The sequence below is a fragment of the Rhinolophus ferrumequinum genome, chromosome 17, assembly GCF_004115265.2.
Source record: "Rhinolophus ferrumequinum isolate MPI-CBG mRhiFer1 chromosome 17, mRhiFer1_v1.p, whole genome shotgun sequence".
NCBI lineage: Eukaryota > Metazoa > Chordata > Mammalia > Chiroptera > Rhinolophidae > Rhinolophus > Rhinolophus ferrumequinum.
In genome coordinates, this window is record NC_046300.1 from 7,657,725 (window position 1) to 7,683,869 (window position 26,145).

Consider the following 26,145-nt stretch of genomic DNA (forward strand, 5'->3'; position numbering starts at 1 on the left):
TCTCTTTGGGGTGGATCCAGGTACAGGCCTGGGAGAAACGAAGGAAATGCGCCCTTGCTTGTGCACTTTTACAGCCGATGAGCCCTCCTGTAACAGCCAGGCTAGGTGTGGTATCACCTCCACTTGCCGGTGAGCAAACAGGCTTGTGGATATAGTCGGGGGCGGGGGTCAGGTTACTTGGCTTAGTGATGGCGCAAACCCAGGCCCAACCCCAAAAGCTGCGCTCTTCCCGCACAGCCAGAGGTGGGGGCCGGAAGGAGGGGTTGGCTGTTTGGGAGTCCAGGGAGTAGGGGCAGTGGGCAGGACCCGGGGCAGTGGGAGAAACAAGGCGCCTAGGTAAAGAAAGTTGGAGGAGGCTGACTACGGGAGCCAGGTATGGAAAGAGGAAGCTCGGGGCACTGCAGGGCAGACGTGGTGCCCAGCTAACAGGCGGGGCAGGTGAGGGGCGTGGGTCCCACCCGGCGCTGGCGGGCAGGAATAGGACCGCGCGCTGTACCACCACACCTGGGGGTGCGGAACGCGACCCTCATCCCCGCCCCTCCAGTCCTGGAAGTGCTCCCAATTCCAGTTCCAGCGCAGCACAGGTAAAGCCCGGCAGGGACGGGGCGGGGTGGGGCTGCCGCGCTCCACTACTCTCCCCGCCACCGCCCGCTGCGATCCGCGTTGCCATGGCTACCGCCCGGGTGCCTGCCCCCCACAGGGGAGGGGTCAAGTCCCCCGCCCTCTGCAAATTCAGAGCCGGCTGGGTTGGAATGCGGGGTCCCGGGCGGCTCGGGGCGCGCGCCCGGCTCTCCCGGCTGCTTCCGGCCTGGCCTGGGCGGCGGGCGGGGGGAGGGCGGCCCGGCGGGCGCGGGGGGAAGGAGCGGAGCGGGCCCGGACGACGCGGCTTTGTCTCCTTTGTTCCGGGCGGTGGCAGCGCCGCGGCGGGAGGGGCGGGCAGCGGGCGCAGTTTTCCGCCCCTCGGTCTCCGGGTAACAGCTGCGGCTCCGTCAGACCCACCTCCGGGGGGGGGGGCCGGGCAGCGAAGTCGCCGCGCGCAGATTCCCGAGCCCGGAGCGGCTGGCGCCCGCCTCGGCGCACTAGTCCCGCGGGGCCCAGCCGGGTGGTGAGTGCGGGGACCCGGGCCGGGGCGGTGGGGACCCGGCACGGCGGCGCACCCCGGGGTGAAGGGCCCGAGGCTTCGATCCCGCGGGGCAGGGATAGCCCGGGTGAGTAGTGGGCGGCTTCGGTCCTAAGAGTTGGGACCACACTTCTTCGCGCGAAGGGAAACTCTGGCGGCTCCGCCTGTAACGCGATTGGGAGACAGAGGAGGTGGAGCTGCTCCTCCGCGCCCCCTCCTCGCCGCCGCCTCAGCTGGAACCGGCCGGCCCCTTCCCCGCCCTCCCAGGACCACTGGTGGGGTCCTTGCCCCGCGGTCCGAAGAAGAGGGAGGAGGGTCGGGGAGAGCCGATGGGAAGCCGAGGCTTCCCCTCTTGTAGTAGCAGCCCTACCAGGCTGCGCTCAAGGCGGACTGTGAGCCTCCTGCCACGCACCCCCAGAGGGGGACCCCCCCTTCTCGGTACACTGACGGTCCTTGAGTCCTCGCGGGTGCAGGGTAAATGGTGGATCCTCCCACCCCACGTCAACACACAGACAACAGGGCGAGCAGTGTGCGCTCCAGCACGGTCAATGAGTAACTCTTCTGGCTGGACCCTGGGAGCCCAGCAGGATCGCCGAAAGGAAAGGCCAGTTTCTCACTGATCCCTGGGACTCGGGACTCGCGACACGGAAATGACGGCTGCTTATGATGTGGAAGGGCAGAGTCTGTGAGCCCCTTTGGTTGGTGAGGACAGCCTCCCGAGGGCCCAGGTGGTGCTGGCTCTTTGCAGACAGAAGTTAGGCCGCCTTGGGCCCTGCTGAAGAGATCCACAGAAAGGTGGGCCAGAAGAGACCTCAGCACAGGCCTGGGCACAGGCAGAGAGGCTGTGGCTGTGAGTGTGGACGGGGCCTGAGATCTGCCGAGTGAGCAGGAGATCCTAGCTGTGCAAGTTGGGCACGTGAGGCCTGGCTCCAAACCATCCTTTTCAGTCTTCTCTGGCCCGATCATTAACAAAAGTGGGGCTCACACCTTGTCCTCGGAGAGACCAAGTAGCTTAGAAAACCCCGTATCTCCCCTATTGGCTAGGTTTCCTTGGCTATGAAAAGGGGGTTCTTTCAAAATACCAGGAGCACCTGCTCTGTGTTAACCTGTTCTGAGTTGCTGGGGCCTCTGGATCAAAAGCCACATGCCCTGCCTTCAAGCAACTTCAAGTCCAGAGTGGAAGGGTGGAACGGGCAAAAGTGCCCTTGGTTGGTGCCACTAATGCCAGGCACACACCGTATCATGTTTAGCGGTCAGAGCACGCAGTACTGCCTTCTGTTCTGCAAATGGGGACTCTGAGGCTCACAGAGCCCAAGGCAGAGCTGCAGTGAACTCAGCACCCACCGGATGGGCTCCGCAGCAGCCCAGAAGGCTCCCTGGGACATGATGGCGGGGAGTCAAGTTAATGGGACAGACAGGGAGTGGGCATTCCAGGCAGTGGGAAGAGCCTGTAGTTCAGGCCGGCAGGAATGAGGAGCACGTGTGGGGGATGGATGGGGCATGGATTGGATGGAAGAGGGTGGGCATTGGAGAGGTTTGACCTTTGTCACAGGCTCTAGGGTGCCCCAAAGACTCGGGGGAGGGATGTGCTTGGATTCCCGTGAAGTGGGAGGGCCTGGGGGCTGCTCTGTGGCCTGTGGCAGAGGTTAAATGAAATAGGAGTGCCCAAAAGGGAGGAGAAATTGTCACTATCTTTCTTTTCCTCCTCCCCTACTGGAGGTATGTGGGGAAGGGCAAGGGGTGCCAGGCCGTGTTCAGAGATAGAAGAAGCCTGCCATTTTTCCCAGGGTGGGTCAGCCTCCAGTCTCCTCTGGCCTGGCCAGGAGTTGTTCTGATCCCGCCCATCTTCCTGTGGGCCACCCAGTTGTGATTTTACATTTGGGAGTGTCTTGGTTGCTTCCCCTTGAGGGGTAGAGAACCTTGGCACATAGTAGGCTCTGAGCAAATGTTTGCAAATGAATAAAGGAGTGAGTGTTGGTCCAAGTATGGGCCGTCTGCCCCAGGCGCATCCCTGAGCAGGAGGTGGCCTCTGCCAGTCCCCAGGCAGACCCTGCCTTCCAAGAGGAGGAAACTTTCTTCTCTCACCCCTGGAAACAAGGTGGGGGGCTCCTGGGAAGCCTGGCTTTGCCACAGTCCTGGGCTTCTCGCCGGGTTCACAACTCTCCTTGCCGCCCCCTTCCCCACCCCCTTGGGCGGTGAACAGAGGCGGCCTTGTTCTTGCTCCCATAGAGCTGTCCTGTTCTCTGCACACTAAAAATGGAAACCCCCAAGCTATTTCGGGAGCAGTGCCCAGCCGAGCTGTGGCCACGGCTCCCCTGCTCCCGCCGGGCTGCTGGCCTCTTCTCCGATCCTTGTGCCTTGCGCCTAGCTCCGCTCACTCTGGGGCAGCCCCAGGGACGCCCCGTGGGGTCCTGGGCTGGGAGGAGCTGACCTGGGCTGAGGGAAGCTCTCCTACAGGCAGACCGGCAGCTGGATGGATGGCGGGAGGGGCTGGGAAACGTGGCCTGGGCACAGGCTAGTAAGGGAAGTGTTTCCCGGCCTGTAATGTATAGCCTGTCTGAGCACTTCACCAACCCCTGGTGCTCCTGGCTGGGGACCACCCGGGGCTGGGGAAGATGGTGTTGTCATGGTTTCTTGGTTCCAGCAGGCCTTAGCTGGGGCCTACAAGGAGGAGTCTGTTAAGAGAGCAGGCACCCAAGTTCTGGGCGCTCAGCTGGGCATGATGGTGACTTCTTTTAGGACGGCGCCCCCCCCCCTCGCCCCCCCACAGGGCCCTGGCTCTGTTCTGACCTTCAGGGGAGGAAATAGCAAGAGATGGCCTGGCTTCCACAGCCCTCTAGGACAGGGCTTGAACCAGGGAAGTGTGCGTGGATCTATATGTGTGGGTGTCTGAATATGGTGGTGATGTGTATGTCTTTGGTAGGTGGGTGTGACATGTGCCTGTGCAAAGTGCATGTTTGTGTGATTTGTGTGTTTTTGTGTCTAAGGAGGTTGTCGCTATGTGGATGTGTCTTTGTGCAGATGTGTAAGCATCGTGTGTCTCTCTGTGTTTCTGTGTCCAGATTGTATCTGCACACCTGTGTGTATGTAAGCACCCATGTGCTTGTGTGTGGGTGTGTGCACGCAGGCGGAGTGATGCCTATGCTTTGTGTGTGCGAGCATGTGTCTGCTTATGTGCTAGTGGCAGTTTGGGCTAGGACAGCCCCTGGCCTGTATGGAGAGGATGTACCTGCGTGCCTTGATAGAGTGGACTCTGGACAGAGGGTGAGAATGGGAGAGTGCCAAGAAGGGAGAAGAAGGGGCTGCAGGGGGACATGGCCATGTTGGGGGCCTGAAGGGGCCCTGCCAGCCGTCGGGCTCCTTCCTAGCTGCCCTTTCCCAGGCCCTGCGGGTGCCTGGTTCTGCTGCCCTCCCCCTCCCTGTGTGGGCTCTGAGGAGGCGTCCCATGTGGAATGTGTTTGGTGGCCAAGGGCCAGGCTGGGCCCAGTTCCACCGGCAGGCTGGCCAGGGGGAAGGGGGTACCTCTGTGCGGCTTCCACATGCCTGCAGCCCAGCCGCCAGCTTCATGCTCTGCTTTCTCCTTGGCTAGGTGACTCACACAGGTCATGCAGTTGTCTCCTGACCCAGCCGGCCCTGCCAGGTGAGCCTGACTTCACACCGAGGCATCTGGGAGAAGTGTGACCTTCATCTTTCCTGGGGGCTCTCCAGGATGGGGTCCAGGCTTTCAGTCCCCATCCCTGGCGGCCTTAACCTCCCTCTTCTCTCTGGCCCTTTGGTTCTATGCTTATTACCCTTCTGGATTCCTGCCTGAAGGGCCCTTCATCCAATTCTTGCCCTGCCCTAACCTGCGAGTGGCTCATGGGACCTAGCCCTCCCTCCTCCTTCTGCCCAGGAAACTGACATCTATGAAAGGGGCGCTGCTCCGCCCTCAGGGCTCTGCGCCTGTCCTTCAAGTCATCTCCTCTCCTGCCCCTTCCAAGCCCCGGTCCCTGGGGATGGGATGTTTCCTGCAATCTGCCCCTTTAGCCTCTCACCCTTGGACCCTGTGGTAGGTGACACGGGGCAGTGCAGGGTGAGGGTGGGGTGGGGTGCAGGTCTCCTGAGAGAATAGTGCTTGTAGAGATGGGCAGTGTGGAAGTTTCCAGAAAAGATCTCCTGACCACTTGCTAATGTGTGGTCCTGGGGGCATCGTGGACCCCAGTGCCTGTCTAAGCCTGGTCCTCTCCTCACCCCCTGGGCTAGGAGGGGTATCTTGGCAATGGCATAGCCCTATCCCTCACCAGTGGCCCCACGTGAACCCTGCTCCAACTCTCTCCCTGCCAGGTGACCATGCCTGCCCTTGGCCCAGCTCTTCTCCAGATGCTCTGGGCCGGGTGGGTCCTTACCCTCCAGCCCCCTCCACCAGCTGCTTTCACTCCCAACGGCACATATCTGCAGCACTTGGCACAGGATCCTACCTCAGGCACCATCTACTTAGGAGCCACCAACTTCCTGTTCCAGCTGAGCCCTGGGCTACAGCTGGAGGCCACTGTGCCCACTGGCCCTGTGCTAGATAGCAGGGACTGCCTGCCACCTGTGGTGCCTGATGAGTGCCCCCAGGCCCAGCCTACCAACAACCTGAACCAGCTGCTCCTGGTGAGCCCAGGGGCCCTGGTGGTGTGCGGGAGTGTGCACCAGGGCGTCTGTGAGCAGCGGCGCCTGGGGCAGCTTGAGCAGCTGCTGCTACGGCCAGAGCGGCCTGGGGACACCCAGTACGTGGCTGCCAATGACCCTGCGGTCAGCACGGTGGGACTGGTGGCCCAGGGTTTGGCTGGGGAGCCCCTCCTGTTCGTGGGGCGGGGATACACCAGCAGGGGTGTGGGTGGTGGCATCCCTCCCATCACGACCCGAGCCTTACGGCCACCGGACCCCCAGGCTGCCTTCTCCTATGAGGAGACTGCCAAGCTGGCCGTGGGCCGCCTCTCTGAGTACAGCCACCACTTTGTGAGCGCCTTTGCACGTGGGACCAATGCCTACTTCCTGTTCCTTCGTCGGGACCTGCAAGCTCAGTCGAGAGCCTTTCGTGCTTATGTGTCCCGTGTGTGCCTCCGAGACCAGCACTACTACTCCTATGTGGAGTTACCACTGGCCTGCCAGGGTGGCCGCTATGGGCTGATCCAGGCCGCGGCTGTGGCCACATCCCCAGAGGTGGCCCGGGGGGAGGTGCTCTTCGCAGCCTTTTCCTCGGCCGCTCCCCCCACGGTGGGCCGGCCCCCGTCAGCAGCTGCCGGGGCATCTGGAGCTTCTGCCCTTTGTGCCTTCCCCCTGGACGAGGTGGACCGCCTTGCGAATCGCACGCGCGATGCCTGCTACACTCGGGAGGGACGCACCGAGGACGGGGCCGAGGTGGCCTACATCGAATATGATGTCAATTCCGACTGTGCACAGCTGCCTGTGGTGAGTCCCAGCACTGCCACAGCCCTCACCCATCTCTGAGGCCACTAGCCAGGAGTTCACTGCCAAGCAGCTGCCTGGGGAGTCTGAGGGAAGTTGGTGGTAGTGTGGGGGTGGATCAGGTCGATAGACGTTACAACTCGGTGTCTGGGCCGTGGAGGCCTGGCAGTCTCCTCGTACTGCACGCTGAAGGGGTGGCATTTGTGTAGGTGGGCTGAGACGGTGTCTGGGGTTCTGGGGTACGGCGCAGCCACCTAGAATGTGTGTGGGGTAGGACCTATTGTTTTAGGTTCTTGAGTAAGAGGGCAGGTGAGGTTGAAACTTGTTTAGCTCTAGCCTCAGAATGGATTAAGAAAAAGGGAAGAAGCCGCACACGTGAGTCAGTGAGAGATAGCAGGGCCCAGATGAGTAGATTTGGAGGTGAGGGTGCAAGCTTAAGAGAGGCTTTGGAGAAGCGGTCCAGGAGAAGGCTCCTCTTACGCATACACTGCTGGAAGCAGCTCCCAGGCCAGAGATGGGTGAAGGTGGGGCCCCAGGCAGATGGGGATCAAAAAAGGGGGAAGGAGCGGCTGGACACTGTTCGAGGCGGCTGGAGATAAGCCCCCAAGGCAGGGCTAAGGATGCCACTGTGGGAGATGTTGTCAGGGAGGGCTGGCAAGGGGCCTGGGGCAGGGACGAGGCTGTCCCAGGAGGCCCTGCAGAGAAGACAGAATTGTTCAGGGAGGGCTGGCAGGGGGTCTGGGGGAGGGGATGGGGTCGCCCAGGAGGATGGTGCAGGGAGCTTATCCAGGGAGGGCCTTATGGTGCTTCCTGCTGCCTACAGGACACTCTGGATGCTTATCCCTGTGGCTCAGACCACACACCCAGCCCCATGGCCAGCCGTGTCCCCCTGGAAGCCATGCCAGTTCTAGAGTGGCCAGGGGTTCAGCTAACAGCTGTGGCGGTCACCATGGAGGATGGACACACCATTGCTTTCCTGGGTGACAGTCAAGGGCAGCTGCACAGGGTGAGTTCACAGGAACTGCTGGGCCCTACCCCAAAGTCTGGAGGGGACAGGCTGTTGGTGACCCAGCCTGGGCAGAACCTCCCCTGTGACCTCTGGGGCTGGGATGTGGGATCTGACATGCTCCTGGCCCCAGGCTGTGAGAGATGACCTGTGCTCTTCTTCCTAAGGCCGGGTAGTGTTTATCTGTGATCTGATCCCCCACTTCTGCCCGCAGGGCTGGGTGGTGTGACCTGTACTGCTCGGAGGAAATATGCCTGTACATTGTGGGGAAAGAGGGCACCTTGAGCCTGTGCCATGGTCTTGGGTCCCAGACCTTGTGGTCTCTGATCTCAGGTCTACTTGGGTCCGGGAAGTGACGGCCAACCATACATCACACAGAGCATCCAGCAGGGGTCTGCGGTGAGCAGAGACCTCACCTTCGATGGGGCATTCGAGCACCTCTATGTCATGACCCAGAGCACAGTGAGTGCCAGGCGGGAGCTGGGGCCTGGCTGCTGGAGGGGTCTTGGACGGGGCCAGGTTGAGCCCCTGGTGTTTGGATGGCTGGCTCCAAGTCCTCTTTGCTGTCACAGCTTCTCAAGGTTCCTGTGGCCTCCTGTGCCGAGCACCTGGACTGCGCGTCCTGTCTTGCTCACAGGGACCCTTACTGCGGGTGGTGTGTGCTCCTCGGCAGGTTAGTGCTCTGCCGGCTCCTGACCCCTTCCCCAACCCCACCCTCAGCCTCTTGCCCTCAGTGCCCCTGCATAACTGCCCTGCCCAGGATCCCTGGTCCTTGGCCCTGGACTCTCAACTCCTGACCCCAGCACTCTACTCTGTCCCTACCCTGGGTATCGGTGCCTTGCCAGGACACACACAGCCTGGTGTCACGGCCCCCCTGAGGATCCTGCCCAGGTCTCCAGGAGCATAGGTGTTCCTGCCCCATGAACTCCCAGTGGCCCTGGGAGGGTCACAGGTGGACACTCATCATTCTCGCCCAGGTGCAATCGCCGTTCCGAGTGCTCAAGGGGCCAGGGCCCAGAGCGGTGGCTGTGGAGCTTCCAGCCTGAGCTGAGCTGTCTGCAAGTGGCAGCTATGAATCCTGCTAACATCAGCCGAGAGGAGAGGAGGGAGGTGAATGACCAGGGCAGGCGGGGCCCTGGTGGGGACGGCTCTGGTGAAGGGTGGGCACCTTGGATTCTGGTGTCGGATGCGCCAGATACCACATGGCCTTGCGCAAGTTGCTTCTCGGGGCCTCACTTTCTCCGTCTGTTACTAACCAGCCAGAGGGTGTTTGTGAAGGCTGGGGGGCTGATGCCTGCCCACATTGGGTGCCCCTTAAGCTTGAGCCCTGATCTGCTGCGCAATGGCTCCAACAGTGTGTCCTGGCCTCTCTTGGCAGGTTTTCCTTTCTATACCTGACCTGCCACCCCTGTGGCCGGGGGAGTCATATTCCTGCCACTTTGGGGACCATCAGAGTCCTGCCCTGCTGACCAGTTCTGGTGTGATGTGCCCCTCACCAGAGCCTAGTGAGGCCCTAGCGCTGCCAGAAGGAGCCGGTGGGTGAGAGAAGGGGTCAGCCCCAGGGCCTGGGAGCCCTGCCCTCCTCCCATCTTGCTCCAAGGGGTGTGGTCGGGGTGAGGTATGAATCCAGAGCCCTGAAGCGACACCTTTCTCAGAGTCCCCCACTAGTCCCTATGCCCCTAAAGTCCCCATTTTGTGCCCTATGGACTGTGTTCCCCTGACCTCGGGTAGCCTTCCCCAGTTGGGGTGCATCCTCTGTGTGGTCTCAGGTGTCGGCTCGGGGTCGGGCACAGCTGCACACTCCTCAGCCCTGGCCTCCTCTCCCTTTTTGCAGACCACACCTCTGTGAGTGTGGAGCTCAGGTTTGGCGCCGTCATCATTGCCAACGCTTCCCTCTCCTTCTATGACTGTGCAGCAATCGCTGAGCTCCACCCTTCTGCTCAGTGAGTCCCTCACCCTGTCCCCCAGACCCAGGGCTACCCTGTGGCGACTGCTGCCCCATGGCTGTGCTCTGTGCAGGTGCCAGGCCTGCGTGAGCAGCCGCTGGCGGTGTAACTGGTGCGTCTGGCAATACCTGTGCACACACAAGATCTCGTGTGATTCCGGGCCCATGGTGGTCAGCCAACAGGTGAGCGTGACTCTGGGCTGGGCCACATGGGGTGTTTGGGGTCCCCTTATAAGGGTTTCTCTGATGGCCCGGGGTCTGTGCGCCTGCCTGCCCATGTGAGCCCCTGAATTGCTGTGTATGATGGACTCACTGGAGAAGGCTGTCGCCGTCCTGCCTGTTTTAGGAGAGGACGTTTGTAGCTGAGAGGCGGGGAGGTCTGGGCCTCGTGCCCCACCTCAGCACAGAGGCCCGGAGCCTGCCCTTCCCTTTTCTCCTTTGGAGAATTAATGGGCTGTTTTTGTTTCTCTTTCCTTGGTCTCCTTTCCTCTTAACACTCCCTTTGCCTGCCTGCTGCCTGCTCCCGCGCCTGCCTGCTGAGTGGCCCCTCTCGTCTTTCTCTGCCTCCCCTTCAGAGCCCGCTTCTTTCCTCAGCCCCTCCTGCAAGAGATGCACCCACCCCTTTCCCACCTGTAGACCCCAAGGCCACGGTCAGCCCTGCTCCTGACACCCTTCCCATGAAGCCTGGGGCTCCCTCCTCAGCCCCAGCCTCAGATGTTCCATCTGGGGCCAGGCCTTCCCTGCTCAGCCCCTGGGGGCCATGGGCAGGTCCCAGCCCCACACCTGCCTCGGCCTCCACAGAGTCACCGCTCCATGAGGAGCCTGTCCCTCCCAGCCCCCCGGACAGACCTGGAACTGCTGTCCCTGCTGTCACTGACTTCGGACACACGGCCACACCCGAGGACCTCTTGGCCTCCCACCCATCACCCTCAGATGCAGCAGCACGGCCCCTTGCCCCTGCAGACCCCGGTCCTGAGGCCTTCCCCTCTGCGGTACCCCTGGACCAGCCCCCCAGCACTGCTCCTGCCACCACTTTCCCAGGGGCCGCTGGCTCCACGAAGCCTGCTCTGGACTGGCTCATGAGAGAAGGCGGCGAGCTGCCCGAGGCGGACGAGTGGACAGGGGGTGACACGCCCGCCTTCTCCACTTCCACCCTCCTCTCAGGTGATGGAGACTCAGCTGAGCACGAAGGCCCTCCTGCCCCCCTCATCCTCCTGTCCAGCCTCGACTACCAGTACGACACCCCCGGGCTCTGGGAGCTGGTGAGGCCCAGCCCAGGAAGGAGGCCTCAGGGGAGGGCAATGGGGCAGGTGCACCCTTGCTCACCTTGCGGTTCTGCATCCTGCATCGGCAGGGATCGAGGGGCAGGGTGGGGGCTACAGCTTCATGCCGGCCTGGCCCCTGGGGCTCTGTGTGGGAAAGGACGGGGGTGGTAGGGTGGGCTCCATAGCCTGCATCGCTCTTGGTGCCTGCAGGAAGAAGTGATCTGGGGGGCAAGCTCCTGCCCTTGTGTGGAGAGTGTTCAGGGCTCCGCGCTGATGCCTGTCCATGTGGAGCGAGAAGTCCAGCTGCTGGGCAGGAACCTGCACCTCTTCCAGGTGAGTGTGTCTTGCTTGCGGGCATCGTCATGGCCTCCTTGGCTGTTGGCAAGTCATATACAAGCACAAGGGAGCAGAAAGAGGGCCCCAGGTCTCAGACCCAACCCAGGGGCTGTGCTGGGGGTACTGCGGGGCTCACTGGGCCCAGCTCCTGAAGCTACCCTGACAGCACAACCATGTCCTCTGCCCTCAGGATAGCCCAGGAGACAATGAGTGTGTGATGGAGCTGGAGGGCCGTGAGGTGGTGCTTGAGGCCCAGGTCGCGTGTGAGCTGCCTCCAGATACCCAGTGCCGTGTCACGTGCCAGCAGCACCAGGTGCAAATCATGAGTGCCTGGGTGGACAAGGTGTACTGGCCGCAGTCTGGCTACCACCCTGAGCTGGCTGCACCACCCTCATCCCAGCCCAAGCTCTGCCCCGTGACCCTGAGAGAGTCTTGGTTCTCCATCTCTGACCTCTGATCCTCGTCCCGTGGGGTCCTTGTATCCCAGCTCTGACTCCCCACCCTGTGGGCACTGGCCCCACTGGGTCACTACATTCCAGTTCTGCCTCTCACCGTGTGTCCCAGGAGTCTTGGTAGCTCTAACCTCTGACCCTATGGTCCCATGGTGTCCCTGTACCCCAACTCTGACCTCTGACTTTGTGTTCCCACAATGAGTCATTTTGGTCCTTTCTCTGACACCCCCTCCCCCAGCCCTAGACTCTGACCCCACTTCCATTTGTCCAGCTCAGCTATGAGGCTCTGCAGCCAGAGCTCCGTGTGGGGCTGTTTCTGCGTCGGGCCGGCCGTCTGCGAGTGGACAGTGCCGCGGGGCTGCACGGTGAGCTGCCTGGGGCTGCTACTGGCTGGTGGCAATGGGCTCTTCCAGGCCTGCCTCTCACACTTGTCTCTGCCACCCCCAGTGGTACTATATGATTGTTCCGTGGGACACGGGGACTGCAGCCGCTGCCAAACTGCCTTGCCCCAGTATGACTGTGTGTGGTGCAAGGGGGAACATTCACGCTGTGTGGCCCGGGAGGCCTGTGGCAATGCTGACGCTGTGGCCACCCAGTGCCCTGCACCCCTCATCCACTCGGTGTGTTGAAACTCTGGCATGTACCTTCCTCACTGCTGCCCTTGGCGGGAAGGTGGACTGCTGTGGGCCCAGGGGGCCCCAAGCGGGGAGGCTGGGGCTGTCTCTCCACGCTGCCAGTGAGCTGTCCTTGTCCTAGAACAGGTGGAGCCACTGACTGGGCCTGTAGATGGAGGCACCCGTGTCACCATCAGGGGCTCCAACCTGGGCCAACACGTGCAGGACGTGCAGGACATGGTCAGGGTGGCCGGCGTGCCCTGTGTGGTGGATGCTCAGGTGTACGAGGTCTCCAGCAGGTGAGCTGGCTGGACCAACGAGCTGGTGGTTGGGCTCTGTGGTTGGCTTTCCTGCTCAGGGCTGCACACCCACTACTCATCTGCCCTCCCCTGTCCCCATTCTTTGGTTCTGGTCACAATGCCTCAGTGCTGTGGGTGCCGTCATGCACACACCTGTAGCTTCCGGGCCTGGGCTGCTGGGGGGGTCATTCCTGGGCCTGGGGCCCAGCCACTGCCTAGAGCTGTCAGGTGGTTCTGCTTCCGGGCTGCACCCAAGTGTCCTCGCCTGGCTTTGAGTGACCATGGGTGTAGTTGTGATAGCAGGGTCTTCTGATTCCAGATAGCTATGCTCAGGGGCTGGCCTTCCCACCGACTGACTGGTCTCCTCTAAGCATTGCCCCAGGTGGGCTCCTCCCAGAGGCAGATGTGTGGCACACCTGCTGAGTGCCAGGCTTCTCCATCCAGTCCCTGAGATCCCTGCCTCCCAGGGCTCGTGGGTTACAGAGGTTCTGGCTCATGGGAACACGTCTGGCAGTTGCAGGGTCCCAAAAGTGCATACATGGGACATCGCCAAGGAGATATCCACAAGCAGCAAGTCCCAAACCCGGCTGCATGTCAGGGTTACCTGGGCAGCCTGTCCAGAACCACTGCAGAACAGATCCTTAGACTCAGCCGTGGAAATCTGGGTCTGTGGGCCTGCGTTGGGGCCTGGTAATCTATGTTTTAAACAGAACTTTGCTAGAGCATGTAGCTTTTTCTCCTCAATGTGTTGTGATTGAGAACTTTAGGTGGCTGTCTAGACTGTTAATGATTTTAGAATCATAAAACTAAAGAAATTTATGAAGTGATTTATAAAGTGATTAAAATATATTCTGACTGAAGCCTCTCTTGGGTAGTTTACACATCACTTGTTCTATTTCCTCAGAGTATTTGCAGTGACCGTGACAATGTCACGAAGTTAAGCCATTACAGGCTGCACATTCTGGAAATTAATTTGCCCCAAGCTTCTGTTTCCTGGCCAAGAACCAGCATTTTCTTAGATCGCTCACTTTCCATTCACATCTATCCTCAGACCTGACTGGAGGCTTTCAGGGACTTTTTTTCATGAGGAAATCAAATTTCCACCACTTTGCAAGTGGTGCTGTGCACACGTTGATGACGGCCAGTCGGGCCCACTCATTAGCTCAGCAACTCACCCCCACGACCAGCCTTAAAGGGCTCCTTTGTAAATTTGTGCCACACAGAGAAATTCCTCCTTGTTAGGGGGCTTTGGGGTTGGACTCAGATGATTAAACCACAAATGTTAATTCTGAGGTGCCAGAGCCTCCAGGTATGCCAGAAGGAATTCCCTCCAAAGCAAGAAAGATTCCTGTCAGTCTTGTGGAGGATGGGGAGTGGGGAGACCACCTGACTTACTGGGGCAGGGAGGCACAGCCAGGTCAGTTTGAGGGGCCCTGGGTGTGGCCTGGCACCCCAGCCTGCTCTGTGCCCACAGCCTCGTGTGTATCACTGAGGCCAGTGGGGAGGAGGTGGCAGGCACTGTCACAGTGGAGGTGCCAGGAAGAGGACGTGGCGTCTCAGAGTACAACTTTGCCTACCAGGTACTTGCCTGCTGAGTTGTGCCCCCCTCCACCACCTCAGCTGCTGATGGGCCACCCCCTCTGGTGGCTCCTTCCAGCCCATCTGGTTTCACCTTCCTGGGCTCCCCACCCCAGGGTCTGAGACCCCAGGGTCTCAGGATCCCATGCCTCTCTGTCTCTGGCCTGATGCCTGTCTCTCCCTATCCCCCTTCCCACAGGACCCAAAGGTGTACTCCATCTTCCCAACACGGGGCCCCAGAGCCGGGGGCACCTGTCTCACCCTGCACGGCTCCAAGCTCCTGACTGGACAACTGGAGGACATCCGAGTGGTAGTTGGAGATCAGCCTTGTCACCTGTGAGGGCTGCTTCCTGCTTCCTCATTCTATAAAAATCCATGCATTCCAGGGAGAAGACGGAGGGGTGGGATGCTGGGGAGAGCAGAAACGGGGAGAGGGCCAAGTTTGCTTCATCAGAAAGTGGCCAGACCCTCCTGAACCTGGAGCTGTCGTGGGAATGCAGCTTCCAGAGTCCTCTGTGGAGACGGCAGTCAGCACTGAATGGAAGTGAGCTGAGGCCTGCATGGGTCCTGTGTCTTGGAACCGTCCATTTCTCCTTCCTGTGCCCACTCTGGCCAGCCGGGCCTGCCTTCCACTCCTACCTCCCTTCCCTAGGCTATTGGAGTACCAGGAAGAGCAACTGCAGTGTGAGACCAGCCCACACCCCACGCCTGCCACGCTCCCTGTGGCTGTGTGGTTTGGGGCCACTGAACGGAGGCTTCAACACAGCCAGTTCGAGTACACATCAGACCCCAACGTCACTTCTGCTGGCCCCACCAAGAGTTTCCTCAGGTACTGGGCCAAGGGCAGGGCTGCATGACATGTGGCAGGGAGGTCTTCGCGGATCCAGTACATGGGGGGTTTGTAGGGCTTTATTGCTGGTGGGAAGAGGGACCACGTGGCTTTGGGCTGGGGATGAGCTAACCTAACTGGGACTGGGCAGTGATTTAAAGCCCGGTTCTCATAAGCCATGACTGGCTCACGTGCTGTGTTACAGTGGAGGACGGGAGATAAAGGTCCGTGGCCAGAATTTGGATGTGGTACAGACGCCAAGAATCCGAGTGACTGTGGCCCCGCGAGCACTTGGGCTGGGCCAGGAGCTCGGGCGGAAGCGCCGCGTGATCCCGGAAACAGCATGCTCCCCTGGAGCCTCCTGTGGCAGTCATCACGTAGGATACCCGTAGGATACCCGGATACCCCTGCCTGTGCTGGGCTAATGTCACCCACCTCACCTAACCCCGCCCTGTGGACAGCCGTGGGTGGCGGGTACCATCTTTACTGGGCCCTGTTTTTGCGTGCCCCCTCAGCTGACCCTCCCCTGTCGTTCCGCCCACTGACCCAGTTTGAGGAGCCATGCCATGTGAACTCCTCTCAGCTCATCATGTGCCGTACACCTGCCCTCCCGGGCCTGCCCGAGGACCCCTGGGTCCGCGTGGAATTTATCCTTGACAACTTGGTCTTTGACTTTGCTACGCTGAACCCCACACCCTTCTCCTATGAGGCTGACCCCACTCTGAAGCCCCTCAACCGTGAGGACCCCACCATGCCATTCCGGCACAAGCCCGGAAGTGTGATCTCTGTAGAGGTACTGCTCCTACTTGGACCCAAGGCGCTTCACTTTGCTGGACAATATTGCTGTGTGTGGCAGAGGGGGCATGACAGCAGAGTAAGGATGGACCTAGCTCCTCGCCCTTCATGTGGCGAGAGCTGAGCAGGCGGGTAGAGTGCCTAGCCTGACCTAGCAGAGGCCTAGGTCCTTGGCCTGGGTCCTGACACACTCCATGGCAGGCATCAGAATGACAATATGTAAATGGTTTGGCACACGCAGTAGGTGGGTGGCGTGGTACACAGTAGGTGCCTGGGCTGATTCCCATTTGACAGCCTGCCTCACGCCGACACACTTGGCACGTATTGTGACACATGCCATAGGTAGACAACCCATCATCACTGACCTGGCAGGCCAGCAGACAGAGTAGGGGTTCTGGCTTTGCTAGGCTGCTGGGCAGAATTTGGGGCAACTTTGGAGTCTCCAGACTTTTAGCTCTGGAGAAGGTAAGACTTGAGGAAGAAGGTAGGGAAGGGCAGTGAAGGGTCAGGATGGGGTTGCAGAATGGAAGACATCCACAGGACTGTCACCCCACATGCAGGGGTGAGGTGTTCAGGCACCGTAAGCCCCGCTTCTGCAGGTGAGTCTCAGGACCATCCCGCCCATAATTAGGGAGATAGGATCTGAGTGACCACCAGCTCCTCCCCTCAGGGAAGAGTTCTGAGTGATCAGTGACCCCATGTTCCAGGGGGAGAATCTGGACCTTGCAATATCCAAGGAGGAGGTTGTGGCCATGATAGGGGACGGCCCCTGCGTGGTGAAGACGCTGACCAGGAGCGACCTGTACTGCGAGCCTCCTGCGGAGCAGCCCTTGCCCCGGCACCATGCCCTCCGGGAGGCACCTGATGATTTGCCTGAGTTCACGGTCAGTGGGCAGGCTCGAGGCTGGGCCAGGCATTGGGCCTGTGCTGAAGCCTTGCTCACAGGTGGCTCCCCCTACAGGTGCAGATGGGGAACCTGCGCTTCTCGCTGGGCTTCGTGCAGTATGATAGCGAGAGCCCTATGGCCTTTCCCATGGCAGCCCAGGTGGGCTTGGGGGTGGGTACCTCTCTTCTGGCTCTGGGAGTCATCGTCATCGTGCTCATGTACAGGTGGGTACTGCCAGATGGGGCTGGGTCGGGGCAGGAAGCGGGGTGTGGCTGGACTGAGAAGGGGCAGACTGGACCAGAGGTCAACAAACATTTCCTATAAAGGGCCAGAGTAAACATTTGGCTAGGTGGTTTTGGTTGGAACTGCTCAACTCTACTATTCTAACACAAAACACCTTCAGACAATAGTGCAAACACATGAGCATGGCTGTGTTCCAATAAATCTTTATTTACAAAAACAGGTCAGGGGTGTATTTGACCTGGTTATGGTTTGCTGATCCCTGGGCTAAACTGGGCTAAACTGTGCTGGGCTAGACAGGACATGGGTGGCTGTGACTTGTCTCGAACATGATAGGCTGAATTATTCTGGGCTAGGCCTTGGTTTGGTTGGGCATGGCTGAGTTAGGCCTAAGCAAGGGGGACCAGCAAGGGCTCTGGCCTCCTCTAGCCTTTCCCATCCTGACTTTGGTGTGCTGAGCAGGAGGAAGAGTAAGCAGGCTCTGAGGGACTATAAGAAGGTCCAGATCCAGCTGGAGAATCTGGAGAGCAGCGTGCGGGACCGCTGCAAGAAGGAGTTCACAGGTGAGGCTGCAGAGAAGGGGTCCCAGGCTCCAGGGCTGTGCCCAGGCCTGCTCCCATTACATGGGATGGGCGCCCAAACCTGGCCTTCTCTGCTCAACAGACCTTATGACTGAGATGACAGATCTCACCAGTGACCTCCTGGGCAGCGGCATCCCCTTCCTTGACTACAAGGTGTATGCTGAGAGGGTCTTCTTCCCTGGGCACCAGGAGTCGCCCTTGCACCGGGACCTGGGTGTGCCTGAGAGCAGGCGACCTACTGTGGAACAAGGGCTGGGGCAGCTCTCCAACCTGCTCAACAGCAAGCTCTTCCTCACCAAGGTGCAGGTCCCGCCCCTGGCCATCCCCCAGCCTGGGCCCTCCTGGCCCCGCCCCAGCCTGGCCCCACCCACCTTAGCCCCGCCCCTTCTCCATCCCTTGGTTTTGGAATAGGCCCTTCCCTCCCACCCATTCTCTCTCTCTGGCACCAGTTCATCCACACCCTGGAGAGCCAGCGCACCTTTTCAGCTCGGGACCGTGCCTATGTGGCATCTCTGCTCACGGTGGCGCTGCATGGGAAGCTTGAGTACTTCACTGACATCCTCCGTACCCTGCTCAGTGACCTGGTGGCCCAGTATGTGGCCAAGAACCCCAAGCTGATGCTTCGCAGGTCTGTGTGGGTGTTGGAAGTAATGGGGGCTGGGTGGCTGCGGACAGCTGGAGCCAGGAGCGGAGTCAGGACCTCTGGGGCCTGGGGGTCTGCAGAATAGAGTCCCGCGGACGCGCCTGCTAACCCTGCCCCGGCTAAGCCCCGCTTTCCTGTCATTCCAGGACAGAGACAGTGGTGGAGAAGCTGCTCACCAACTGGATGTCCATCTGCCTCTACACTTTCGTCAGGGTAAGGGACGCAGAGGTGGATGGGGCTCCCCTCCAGGGAGGGGCAGGACTCTGCAAACCACGCAGCCCCCAGCCTGCATGCAGCATGTCTTCAGCCACCTTAAGCCCTCTGCATCCTTCCCTAGTGTGGGTTGTGTCCCATATACCTGTGCTCATGCCTGTCACCTGTCCCGGCGGCTCTAACTGCCTGCCACTCTTCAGGACGCGGTAGGGGAACCTCTGTACATGCTCTTCCGTGGCATTAAGCATCAAGTGGACAAGGGGCCGGTGGACAGCGTGACTGGCAAAGCCAAATACACCCTGAATGACAACCGCCTTCTCAGAGAGGACGTGGAGTACCGTCCCCTGGTGAGGGAGAATGTGTGTGCGCGTGCTGGAATGTCAGTCTTGGCGAGGGTGAGGAGGGTGGGCCTGTGTGATTGTGCATCTGTGTCTGTGGGAGAGAGGCCTTTAGCTCACAGGATAGAAGCTTGAGGATAGGGCGTCAGAAGGTCCCCAGGCTTGGGGTGTGGTCATGGTGGCCATAGCCAGCTCTGCCCTCGCCCAAGTCCTTGCTGTGCCAGGGCCTGAGTGTTTGCCTGACCGGGGTCTCAGTGTCCTGCCAGGAATGTGATGTGCCACCAAGCGGGGAGCCACCCTGGCCGCCCTGCCCATCACATCCCTCTGGGTTTGCTTTCCCCTTAGTGACCCACCCCAAGTTCCTTTGGGAAAATCCCATTCTGGCTCTGCCAAACCTTCTCCTCCGTTAGGCTGCTGGGGACTTTCCTCCAGTGCCTCAGCTGAGCCAGGAGCCTGGAGACCCGAGTTAAGAGGGACTTGTTTTCCCTCATTTGTGTGCCACTCACTCCATAGATATTTACTAGTGTGCTATGCCAGGGAGCCTCTGTCCTTGGTGACGCAGGCAGGTGAAGAGACAGGAATTCGGGCTGTTTGGTGTTTGGAGGCAGAGGCAGTGGCTTCCTCATGGGTGTCCCTGTCCCTGGCCTTGTGTCTTGGTCTTCCCACATGTGGCATGAGCCCTGAATGCTCCTATGTGTCCTGTGTAGACCTTAAATGCCCTGCTGTCTGTGGGGCCTGGGGCGGGAGAAGCGCAGGGTGTGCCTGTGAAGGTCCTGGACTGCGACACCATCTCCCAGGCCAAGGAGAAGATGCTGGAACAGCTTTATAAAGGAGTGCCTCTCGCCCAGCGGCCAGACCCCCGCACCCTGGATGTCGGTGAGAGAAGGGAAGGGTGGCCTGGGGACTGGAGCCAGAGTTAGGGCCGGGCTGGTCCTGGACCAGCTCTGCTGGCAGCTATCGTCCAGTGGGTGTGGGATGTTATGAGTGGGGGCAGAGCTGGTGAGGGGCACCTGCTCCTGGTCTTTGGAGAGGTTGGGTAGGGCTGCCCCTAATGGAGGTGCCTGTGTCCCCGTGGAGGAAGAGACAGGTTCCATTGCAGGAAAGGTGTCCTGGAAGCCCTAGACCATGCCCCACTTTGCCCTTGCAGAGTGGCGTTCTGGGGTAGCCGGGCATCTCATTCTTTCCGACGAGGATGTGACTTCTGAGGTCCAGGGTCTGTGGAGGCGCCTGAACACACTGCAGCATTACAAGGTGGGAAGAGTGGGAGCCAGAGGAGGGGTATAGTGGGGTGGGGCTGATGGAGGGGGTCACCAGCTGTGGTTAACAGGTCCCCGACGGAGCAACTGTGGCCCTGGTCCCCTGCCTCACCAAGCATGTTCTCCGGGAAAACCAGGATTATGTCCCTGGAGAGAGTGAGTACTCCTCCACCCCAATTATGGCCCTCTGCCCTTGCTTTGCCCAGTCCCCAGTAATGGTGGAAGAGCCTGGACCTCAGGGTGGGCTGTGTCTATGTCCCTTCCACCCAGAGAAGCCCTCCACCAGGTGCCCCCACTCCTGGGAGTTGGCAGGACCCCAGGACCCGGGGAGGGGGTACCTGATGAGGGCTGATAAGTGGGGGGGGTCTTGGCACAGGGACCCCCATGCTGGAGGATGTAGACGAGGGGGGCATCCGGCCTTGGCACCTGGTGAAGCCCAGCGAGGAGCCTGAGCCGCCCAGGCCGCGGAGGGGCAGCCTTCGGAGCGGGGAGCGCGAGCGAGCCAAGGCCATCCCTGAGATCTACCTGACCCGCCTGCTCTCCATGAAGGTGGGGCAGGGACAGGATAGGCAGTGGGGTCTGGGCTGAGTAGAGAACAGTCCCTCGTGGGATTTGGGGGTGGTATGGGGCTCACACAGGCCTCGTGCCACGAGGAGTCAGGTTGGGCTGGGGCTGAGGTCCCCTTGCTGACCGCACCTCTGTACTTCCCCTCCCCGCAGGGCACCCTGCAGAAGTTTGTGGACGACCTGTTCCAGGTGATTCTCAGCACCAGCCGCCCTGTGCCTCTCGCTGTTAAGTACTTCTTTGACCTGCTGGACGAGCAAGCCCAGCAGCATGGCATCTCCGACCAGGACACCGTCCATATCTGGAAGACCAACAGGTGGGGGCGGGGCCAGGCAGGCCAGGTGTGCAGGATCTTCTCTTTTGTCTTTGAAGCACACTCACTGGCGACGCCTTCCCTGTCCGCAGCTTGCCGCTGAGGTTCTGGATCAATATAATCAAAAACCCGCAGTTTGTGTTCGACGTGCAGACATCCGACAATATGGACGCGGTGCTCCTGGTCATTGCGCAGACATTTATGGATGCCTGCACCCTGGCCGACCACAAGCTGGGCCGGGTGAGTGGGTCGGGGTGGACCTGAAGGGCATGGGTGGGTGGGGCAGCGTGGGGTGGGCAGTGCTGTGCAGGTGCACAGATTCTAGGTTTTCCTGAGAATCAAGGAGGAGGGCCAGGCAAGGCCTCTGCCTCCAGGCCCCAGGCCAGGCTTTGTCCCCAGGCTCCCTGGGAGGTGGCAGTGCCTCAGTTATCAAGAATGAGCAAGGGCAGGGGTGCTGTGTGCTAATTCATGGGGTTAAGTCATGGCAGAAAGTGCAGACTGCGGGTGGCAAGAGTAGGGCCTCTGGGTGAGGGCTTACCCGAGGTGGCAATGGGATCCACTGCAGGCCTGGGAACTGGGCGGGGGTGAGGGGTGTTAGACTTGAGTGTTAAGTTCAGTCTTCTGGCAATTGTGCAGTGGATGGACTGGCGCCAGGAGTCCAGACAGGAAGCTGTGCTGTCCTCAGGACCAGCAGTGGTCAGGTTTAAGCGGGACAGAGGGGGTATAGGGCAGGCTGCAGCTGTGGGTTGAACGTGGGGAATGAGGAAGAAGGAAGGGTCACTTGGGATTCCTGGGTCTCCGGCTGTGGTGAGTTTAGACTTGGAGGAGGTGAGCCCGAGGTGGTGGTGGGGTCACCAGGAGGTTTCCAGGTAGAGACGTGGATTCTACTTTGCAGGGCAGCTCCAGGCTGCCTGGTGCGTTTGATTCCTAAGGGTGGTGGAGGTGTCTGCCTGCCAGTGCAGGGCAGAGAGGACACTGCCAGGCATGGAGGGCGGTGTGACGAGGGATGCTCGGAAACAGAGAGGAGAGGTGGTCAGGGCCGTCTGGTCACACAGAAGGTGGCATGTGTTGTCACCGTAGTCAGTCCAGAGAGTCCCATGACAGATCTGGGGTCACCCCTAAGACCGCTCAGGCACCCTGCAGGCAGGGATCCTCAGGTCTGAGAATAGGGCTCTGCTTAGCCCAGTCCCTGGAACAGTTGCCCTGGGACCTCTTGAGAGATATATGACCTCTATGAAGAAACAAAGTGGAAAGTTCCACTGCGTAGCACTATTTTTGGGCGGGCCACTTTTGCTCTGCGTGCTCTCGTTGTTCTGCCAGCGATGCACTGAGCACCGCAGGGCCATAGCAGGGCCCCGTGGCCACCTCCACAGTGGGTGCTGTGTGGTGGCTGGTTTTCTGCCTGATCGTCACATTGCCTCTCCATCCAGCCAAACTGCAAATGCTTCCTGGGTAGCTCAGCAATAGTCCGAACCAGGAATGCCAAGTGTCCCGCATGGAGAGTTGGTGGGGAGGCACGCACCCTGCCTCGGGCCCAGCGCTCCCATTCCTGCTCACAGCGGGCGGCGCGATCTTGCCTCACGCTCCCAGCAGGATCAGGATGAGGCAGCAGGTCCTGGGAATGGAAGCGTCCTGCCCAGAGCCCACAGCCACTGGGGCAGAGCTGGGAGTGGACCCCAGTTCAGTCGTAGAGGACGTCTGGGTGTGTCAAAATTGTGGGCTCTGATCTGAGAGACTTCAAATCCCAGCTCAGTCACTCAGGAGTGAGGTAGTCTAGGCAAATTACTTAATCTCCTGGGTCAGTTTCCTGATTTTTAAAATGATCACGTGGGGGAACAAACAGCGTGTGGGGAAGCAGCCTAGGGCTGCACGGGGCACTGTGCCCTTCCTGTCCTGTGTGCCAGTCACCTGCTGGATCCAGGTGGAGGCACACGGAGCAGAGAAATGACCTTGGAATAATCTGGGGAGAAGCCCGAGGGGACAAAGGCAGAGACTGGATGTCAGTGGAATGGGGGGTGGAGGAGATCTTTGCAGAAGGAAATGGGCCACGGTGACCAGCCATCCCGATTGCCTGGGACTGTAGGGCGCTCCTGGGAGTCGGGACATTGAGTTTGAAAACTGAAACAATGCTGGGAAACAGAGCTGATCACGCTCCAGGGGTTCTCATCCTCCTCTCTCCTCTCACTACTTGCCTGCTGGCGCCCAGGACTCCCCCATCAACAAACTTCTGTATGCTCGGGACATACCCCGTTACAAACGGATGGTGGAAAGGTACGAGGGCAGGGGAAGGGTCTGCAGGGGGCGGAGTGGACGGATTGGTGGGTGTTTACAGTGGAGGCCCAGGGGTGGGCCTGTGGGGTGAGGAGTGGGTTTGTTTCCCCAGCGGCTGCTGTCCGCACGATCTCTGGCAGGTACTATGCAGACATCAGACAGACCATCCCCGCCAGTGATCAAGAGATGAACTCCGTTCTGGCCGAGCTGTCCCGGGTACGGTCCTCTGTCTGCTTGTTGGGTTAAGCATAGGCCTCCTCCTCCTTGAGAGTCCCTCCCGCTTCACGCTGTTCCTTTGCACGGAAGTCCTTGGAACCTCAGTAGAATGTTCCAGTTGCCATTTTGAAAGACCAGGGCTCCCAACTTTTCATCAGAGAGCAGCAGGGGTCTTATCCTACCAGCTGCCACCTCACCTGACTCAGCTGGGTGCTGGGAGGCCTGCAGCTCTTGTTGGGGTCTGTGGATGACAGCCCCACGGCAGCTAGGTGGCTGGGATTCAGCTCAGGACCACCCAGGACAGCCTGGCCTTGACTTCCTACGGCTCTTGCTTTCCTTGGTGGTGTAGACATGTCCTTTCTACTCCAGAAGCAGCCCCAAACATCAACCCCAGGGAGTTTATAAACAATGTTTCTGAAATGACGATGATGACAGTCGTAACTACAGTAATAATAGCAGCTACGATTTGGGGGGTACTGCTATGTGGGGGATGCTTTCTCTTCTCATTTGTTCCCCGTAAGAGCTCCACAAGTTAGGTGATGTCAGCTCCATTGTCCCGAGGAGGTTGAGGCTCAAAGGTGTCCCTATAGAGGGGCCTGACTGTCATCCCAGGAAAGACTTGAGTGAGATCAGAGCAGAACAATGCAGGATGACAGCCTGAGCGGCATCTCTCTCGCTTGGCTCTGCAGTCCCCTGGGATGACAGAGGGTTCCCACTGGAACCTCAAGGGGGAGAGAGGCAGGGCCCTGGTGGAACTCCCAGACCCTGCTGAAACTGCCGACCTGGGGTGTCTTCACCAGGAGGCCATTTGGCCCTGACCCATCCCTAGCTGAGCATGCCTGGCCTGTGACCCCCGATCTGTAGGGGGCCCATCCTTTCCTCCATCTCCCAGGCCCCCTTCTCCCGCCTCCACTTTCCCTAAGTCCTGGGCCTCCTCTGGTGGCTGGCGGCATCCCTCATTTCTCTCACCTCTCTCTGTCCTCCCTAGAACTACTCTGGAGACCTTGGGGCACGAGTGGCCCTGCATGAACTCTACAAGTATATCAACAAATACTATGACCAGGTGGGCAGAACCTGGGGCCCTGAGGGGGGCTGAGGAGATGGACGTGAGGTATCTGGCCCTGTGACTCTCATGGGGACCATTCGGGAGCTCCCGGCTCTGCTCCCCAGCACAGATTACGGGAGGGGCTGGGCCTGGGAAGAATTCTTCAGCCATGCTTTCCAGTGTTGGTGTGCTCTCATCTGTCCCCACCCCCACATCCGGGCTCCTCAGCAGGTCTCCCAGGTGTGGTGGTGGTGGGCAGCTGGGGTCCTACCAGGGCCTGGAGATGCTGTGTAGGCTGTGCTTGGGGGACACAGCTGCCACCTCTGCCCTGAACTTGCCCTTGGCTCAGATCCCTACCCAAGTCTACGGGGGGCAGTATGCTGTGCCCGGCCATCCCTGTGGGTGTGGGCGGCATGGGCTTCAAGAGAGGAGGGTCCAGGCACAGTGCCAGGGGTGGGTGAGGGCACAATGGAGCCGGTGAGGGGTCTTTCTGGAGGATTCCTGGGCTGAGCCTCAAGATCAGAGCCCCACCAGTTGCCTACTGAATGGGCCCGAATCGTCCACTCGGATGTTTGCGGGAAACCAGCGACGGTTGCTGTTCAGAGATAAGGAGCCTGCCTCGTGGCCCAGGCCTAAAGTGAGGACAGTCGTTTAACAAATGTTCAGTGTGAAGTCCAGGCACTTGCTCTGAGTGGTGTGAGCCTCAGCGTCAGGTGTGGGGGATGGGGATGTGTGATGCATCTTGTCCCCTGTGCAGACACAGCGGGTGAGCCGCTCCAGGTTCCTGCCGTCCCCTCTGTGGTGGCCCTCATTTGTGGTTCTGTTGTTGTTCATGTCTGGCCAGCACAGGGCTTCTAGGGAGTTTGTGGGGAGAAGGCCAACATGGCGGGGGGAGCTGATCTCCACTCCAAACGATTTTCCTGGGGGAGGTGGATATTTGTTACCCTGAGTGCTAAGTATTTCAGTCTCCACCTCACTGGTCCTTAAAACCCCACAGTGACTTTGCTGAGAGTCTCCCCTCCCACTGAGGCCCTGAGGTCACATGGGGAGTAGTGAGTGGTACTCCCGACTGTGCTCCAGTACTGAGGAGACCCCTTGAAGTTTGCAGCAAAGGCAGACGCGGAGGTGGGAGGCCTCCCCTGACTGCGTCGGTCTCTGTTTCAGATCATCACTGCTCTGGAGGAAGACGGCACGGCCCAGAAGATGCAGTTGGGCTATCGGCTGCAGCAGATCGCAGCGGCTGTGGAAAACAAGGTCACGGATCTGTAGGGACCTGGCGAGCCCCGCTGTTGCCTCAGCCTCGCCTGGGCAACTCTGGAACCTCGAGGGACAGACCACCTTCTTAGATGCCTATAGTGCCTGACAAGCAGAGTTAGTGGAAGGTGGCCCCCAGTCGCCTGGTGGCTCTGGCCTGGGCCCTGCTGGACTTACCTCACAGACCTGGAGCTGTGAGGCCGTTGGGGTGGTACCCCGCCTGCTCCCCGAGCCCCGTGACCCTGTGGGCTATTTGTGGGATGTTAGTCTGTGGGGAGTCAGGGACTAAGGGCTTCCAGAGAGTGGCTGGAAGGGCCTCCAGCCGCCGGAGAGACTGTACTGTTCCTGAACACTGGCCTTCACCCCACCGGGATTCCGCGGGGAAGGAGGAGGACCCCCACTTCCTGTCCTGTCCTCCATCAGCCCTGACCTCAGTTTAGCTGCCTCTGGCCTTGTTGCTGCTGCCACGTTCCTAGGTCCGAGAGATGTATGCCTTTCCTAGGCCACTGCACATTGACCCGTCAGCCCGGTTGGCTGCCTCAGGACCACCCTGCCTCAGAGGCAGCCAGTGGTGAGGGGCATCTGCTGCAGGGGGCCCTGGGGAGAATGGTGGCCACACTGACCCAGTTCTTTATTAAAGGATAACACACTGC

At 60.0% G+C, this 26,145-nt stretch overlaps 1 protein-coding gene across 6 annotated transcripts; it reads left to right on the forward strand.

Annotated features, from left to right (window-relative positions):
• Positions 1-26,145, forward strand: PLXNB1 (plexin B1). Of its 6 annotated transcripts, XM_033132045.1 has the most exons (39): positions 867-1,105; positions 4,710-4,760; positions 5,444-5,755; positions 6,035-6,556; positions 7,377-7,559; positions 7,893-8,021; positions 8,132-8,232; positions 8,537-8,669; positions 8,938-9,094; positions 9,394-9,502; positions 9,579-9,687; positions 10,080-10,766; positions 10,980-11,102; positions 11,296-11,418; positions 11,829-11,922; positions 12,005-12,177; positions 12,319-12,470; positions 13,945-14,050; positions 14,248-14,384; positions 14,701-14,877; positions 15,083-15,254; positions 15,428-15,670; positions 16,380-16,556; positions 16,634-16,782; positions 17,261-17,361; positions 17,462-17,679; positions 17,829-18,007; positions 18,169-18,235; positions 18,436-18,582; positions 19,281-19,449; positions 19,721-19,824; positions 19,901-19,985; positions 20,206-20,378; positions 20,549-20,709; positions 20,799-20,946; positions 22,913-22,977; positions 23,118-23,193; positions 24,182-24,256; positions 25,403-26,144. In XM_033132045.1, exons 3-39 carry the CDS (start codon positions 5,450-5,452, stop codon positions 25,505-25,507), a joined length of 6,135 nt encoding a protein of 2,044 aa, XP_032987936.1. In that variant the 5' UTR covers positions 867-1,105; positions 4,710-4,760; positions 5,444-5,449; the 3' UTR covers positions 25,508-26,144. The 6 variants fall into 6 exon arrangements, 5 of the variants coding, with proteins under 5 accessions (XP_032987934.1, XP_032987933.1, XP_032987935.1 ...); XM_033132043.1 differs by lacking the exon at positions 867-1,105 and adding an exon at positions 1-129 and having other exon boundaries at positions 5,444-6,556; XM_033132042.1 differs by lacking the exon at positions 867-1,105 and adding an exon at positions 272-373 and having other exon boundaries at positions 5,444-6,556.

Bases quoted from the DNA above. Each gene is read 5' to 3' on its own strand.
- PLXNB1 (XM_033132043.1), top strand. From the start codon at position 5,450: ATGCCTGCCCTTGGCCCAGCTCTTCTCCAGATGCTCTGGGCCGGGTGG. The intron at 8,233-8,536 runs GTTAGTGCTCTG...ATTCTCGCCCAG, and splicing joins TGGTGTGTGCTCCTCGGCAG to GTGCAATCGCCGTTCCGAGT. The intron at 16,557-16,633 runs GTCAGTGGGCAG...CTCCCCCTACAG, and splicing joins ATGATTTGCCTGAGTTCACG to GTGCAGATGGGGAACCTGCG.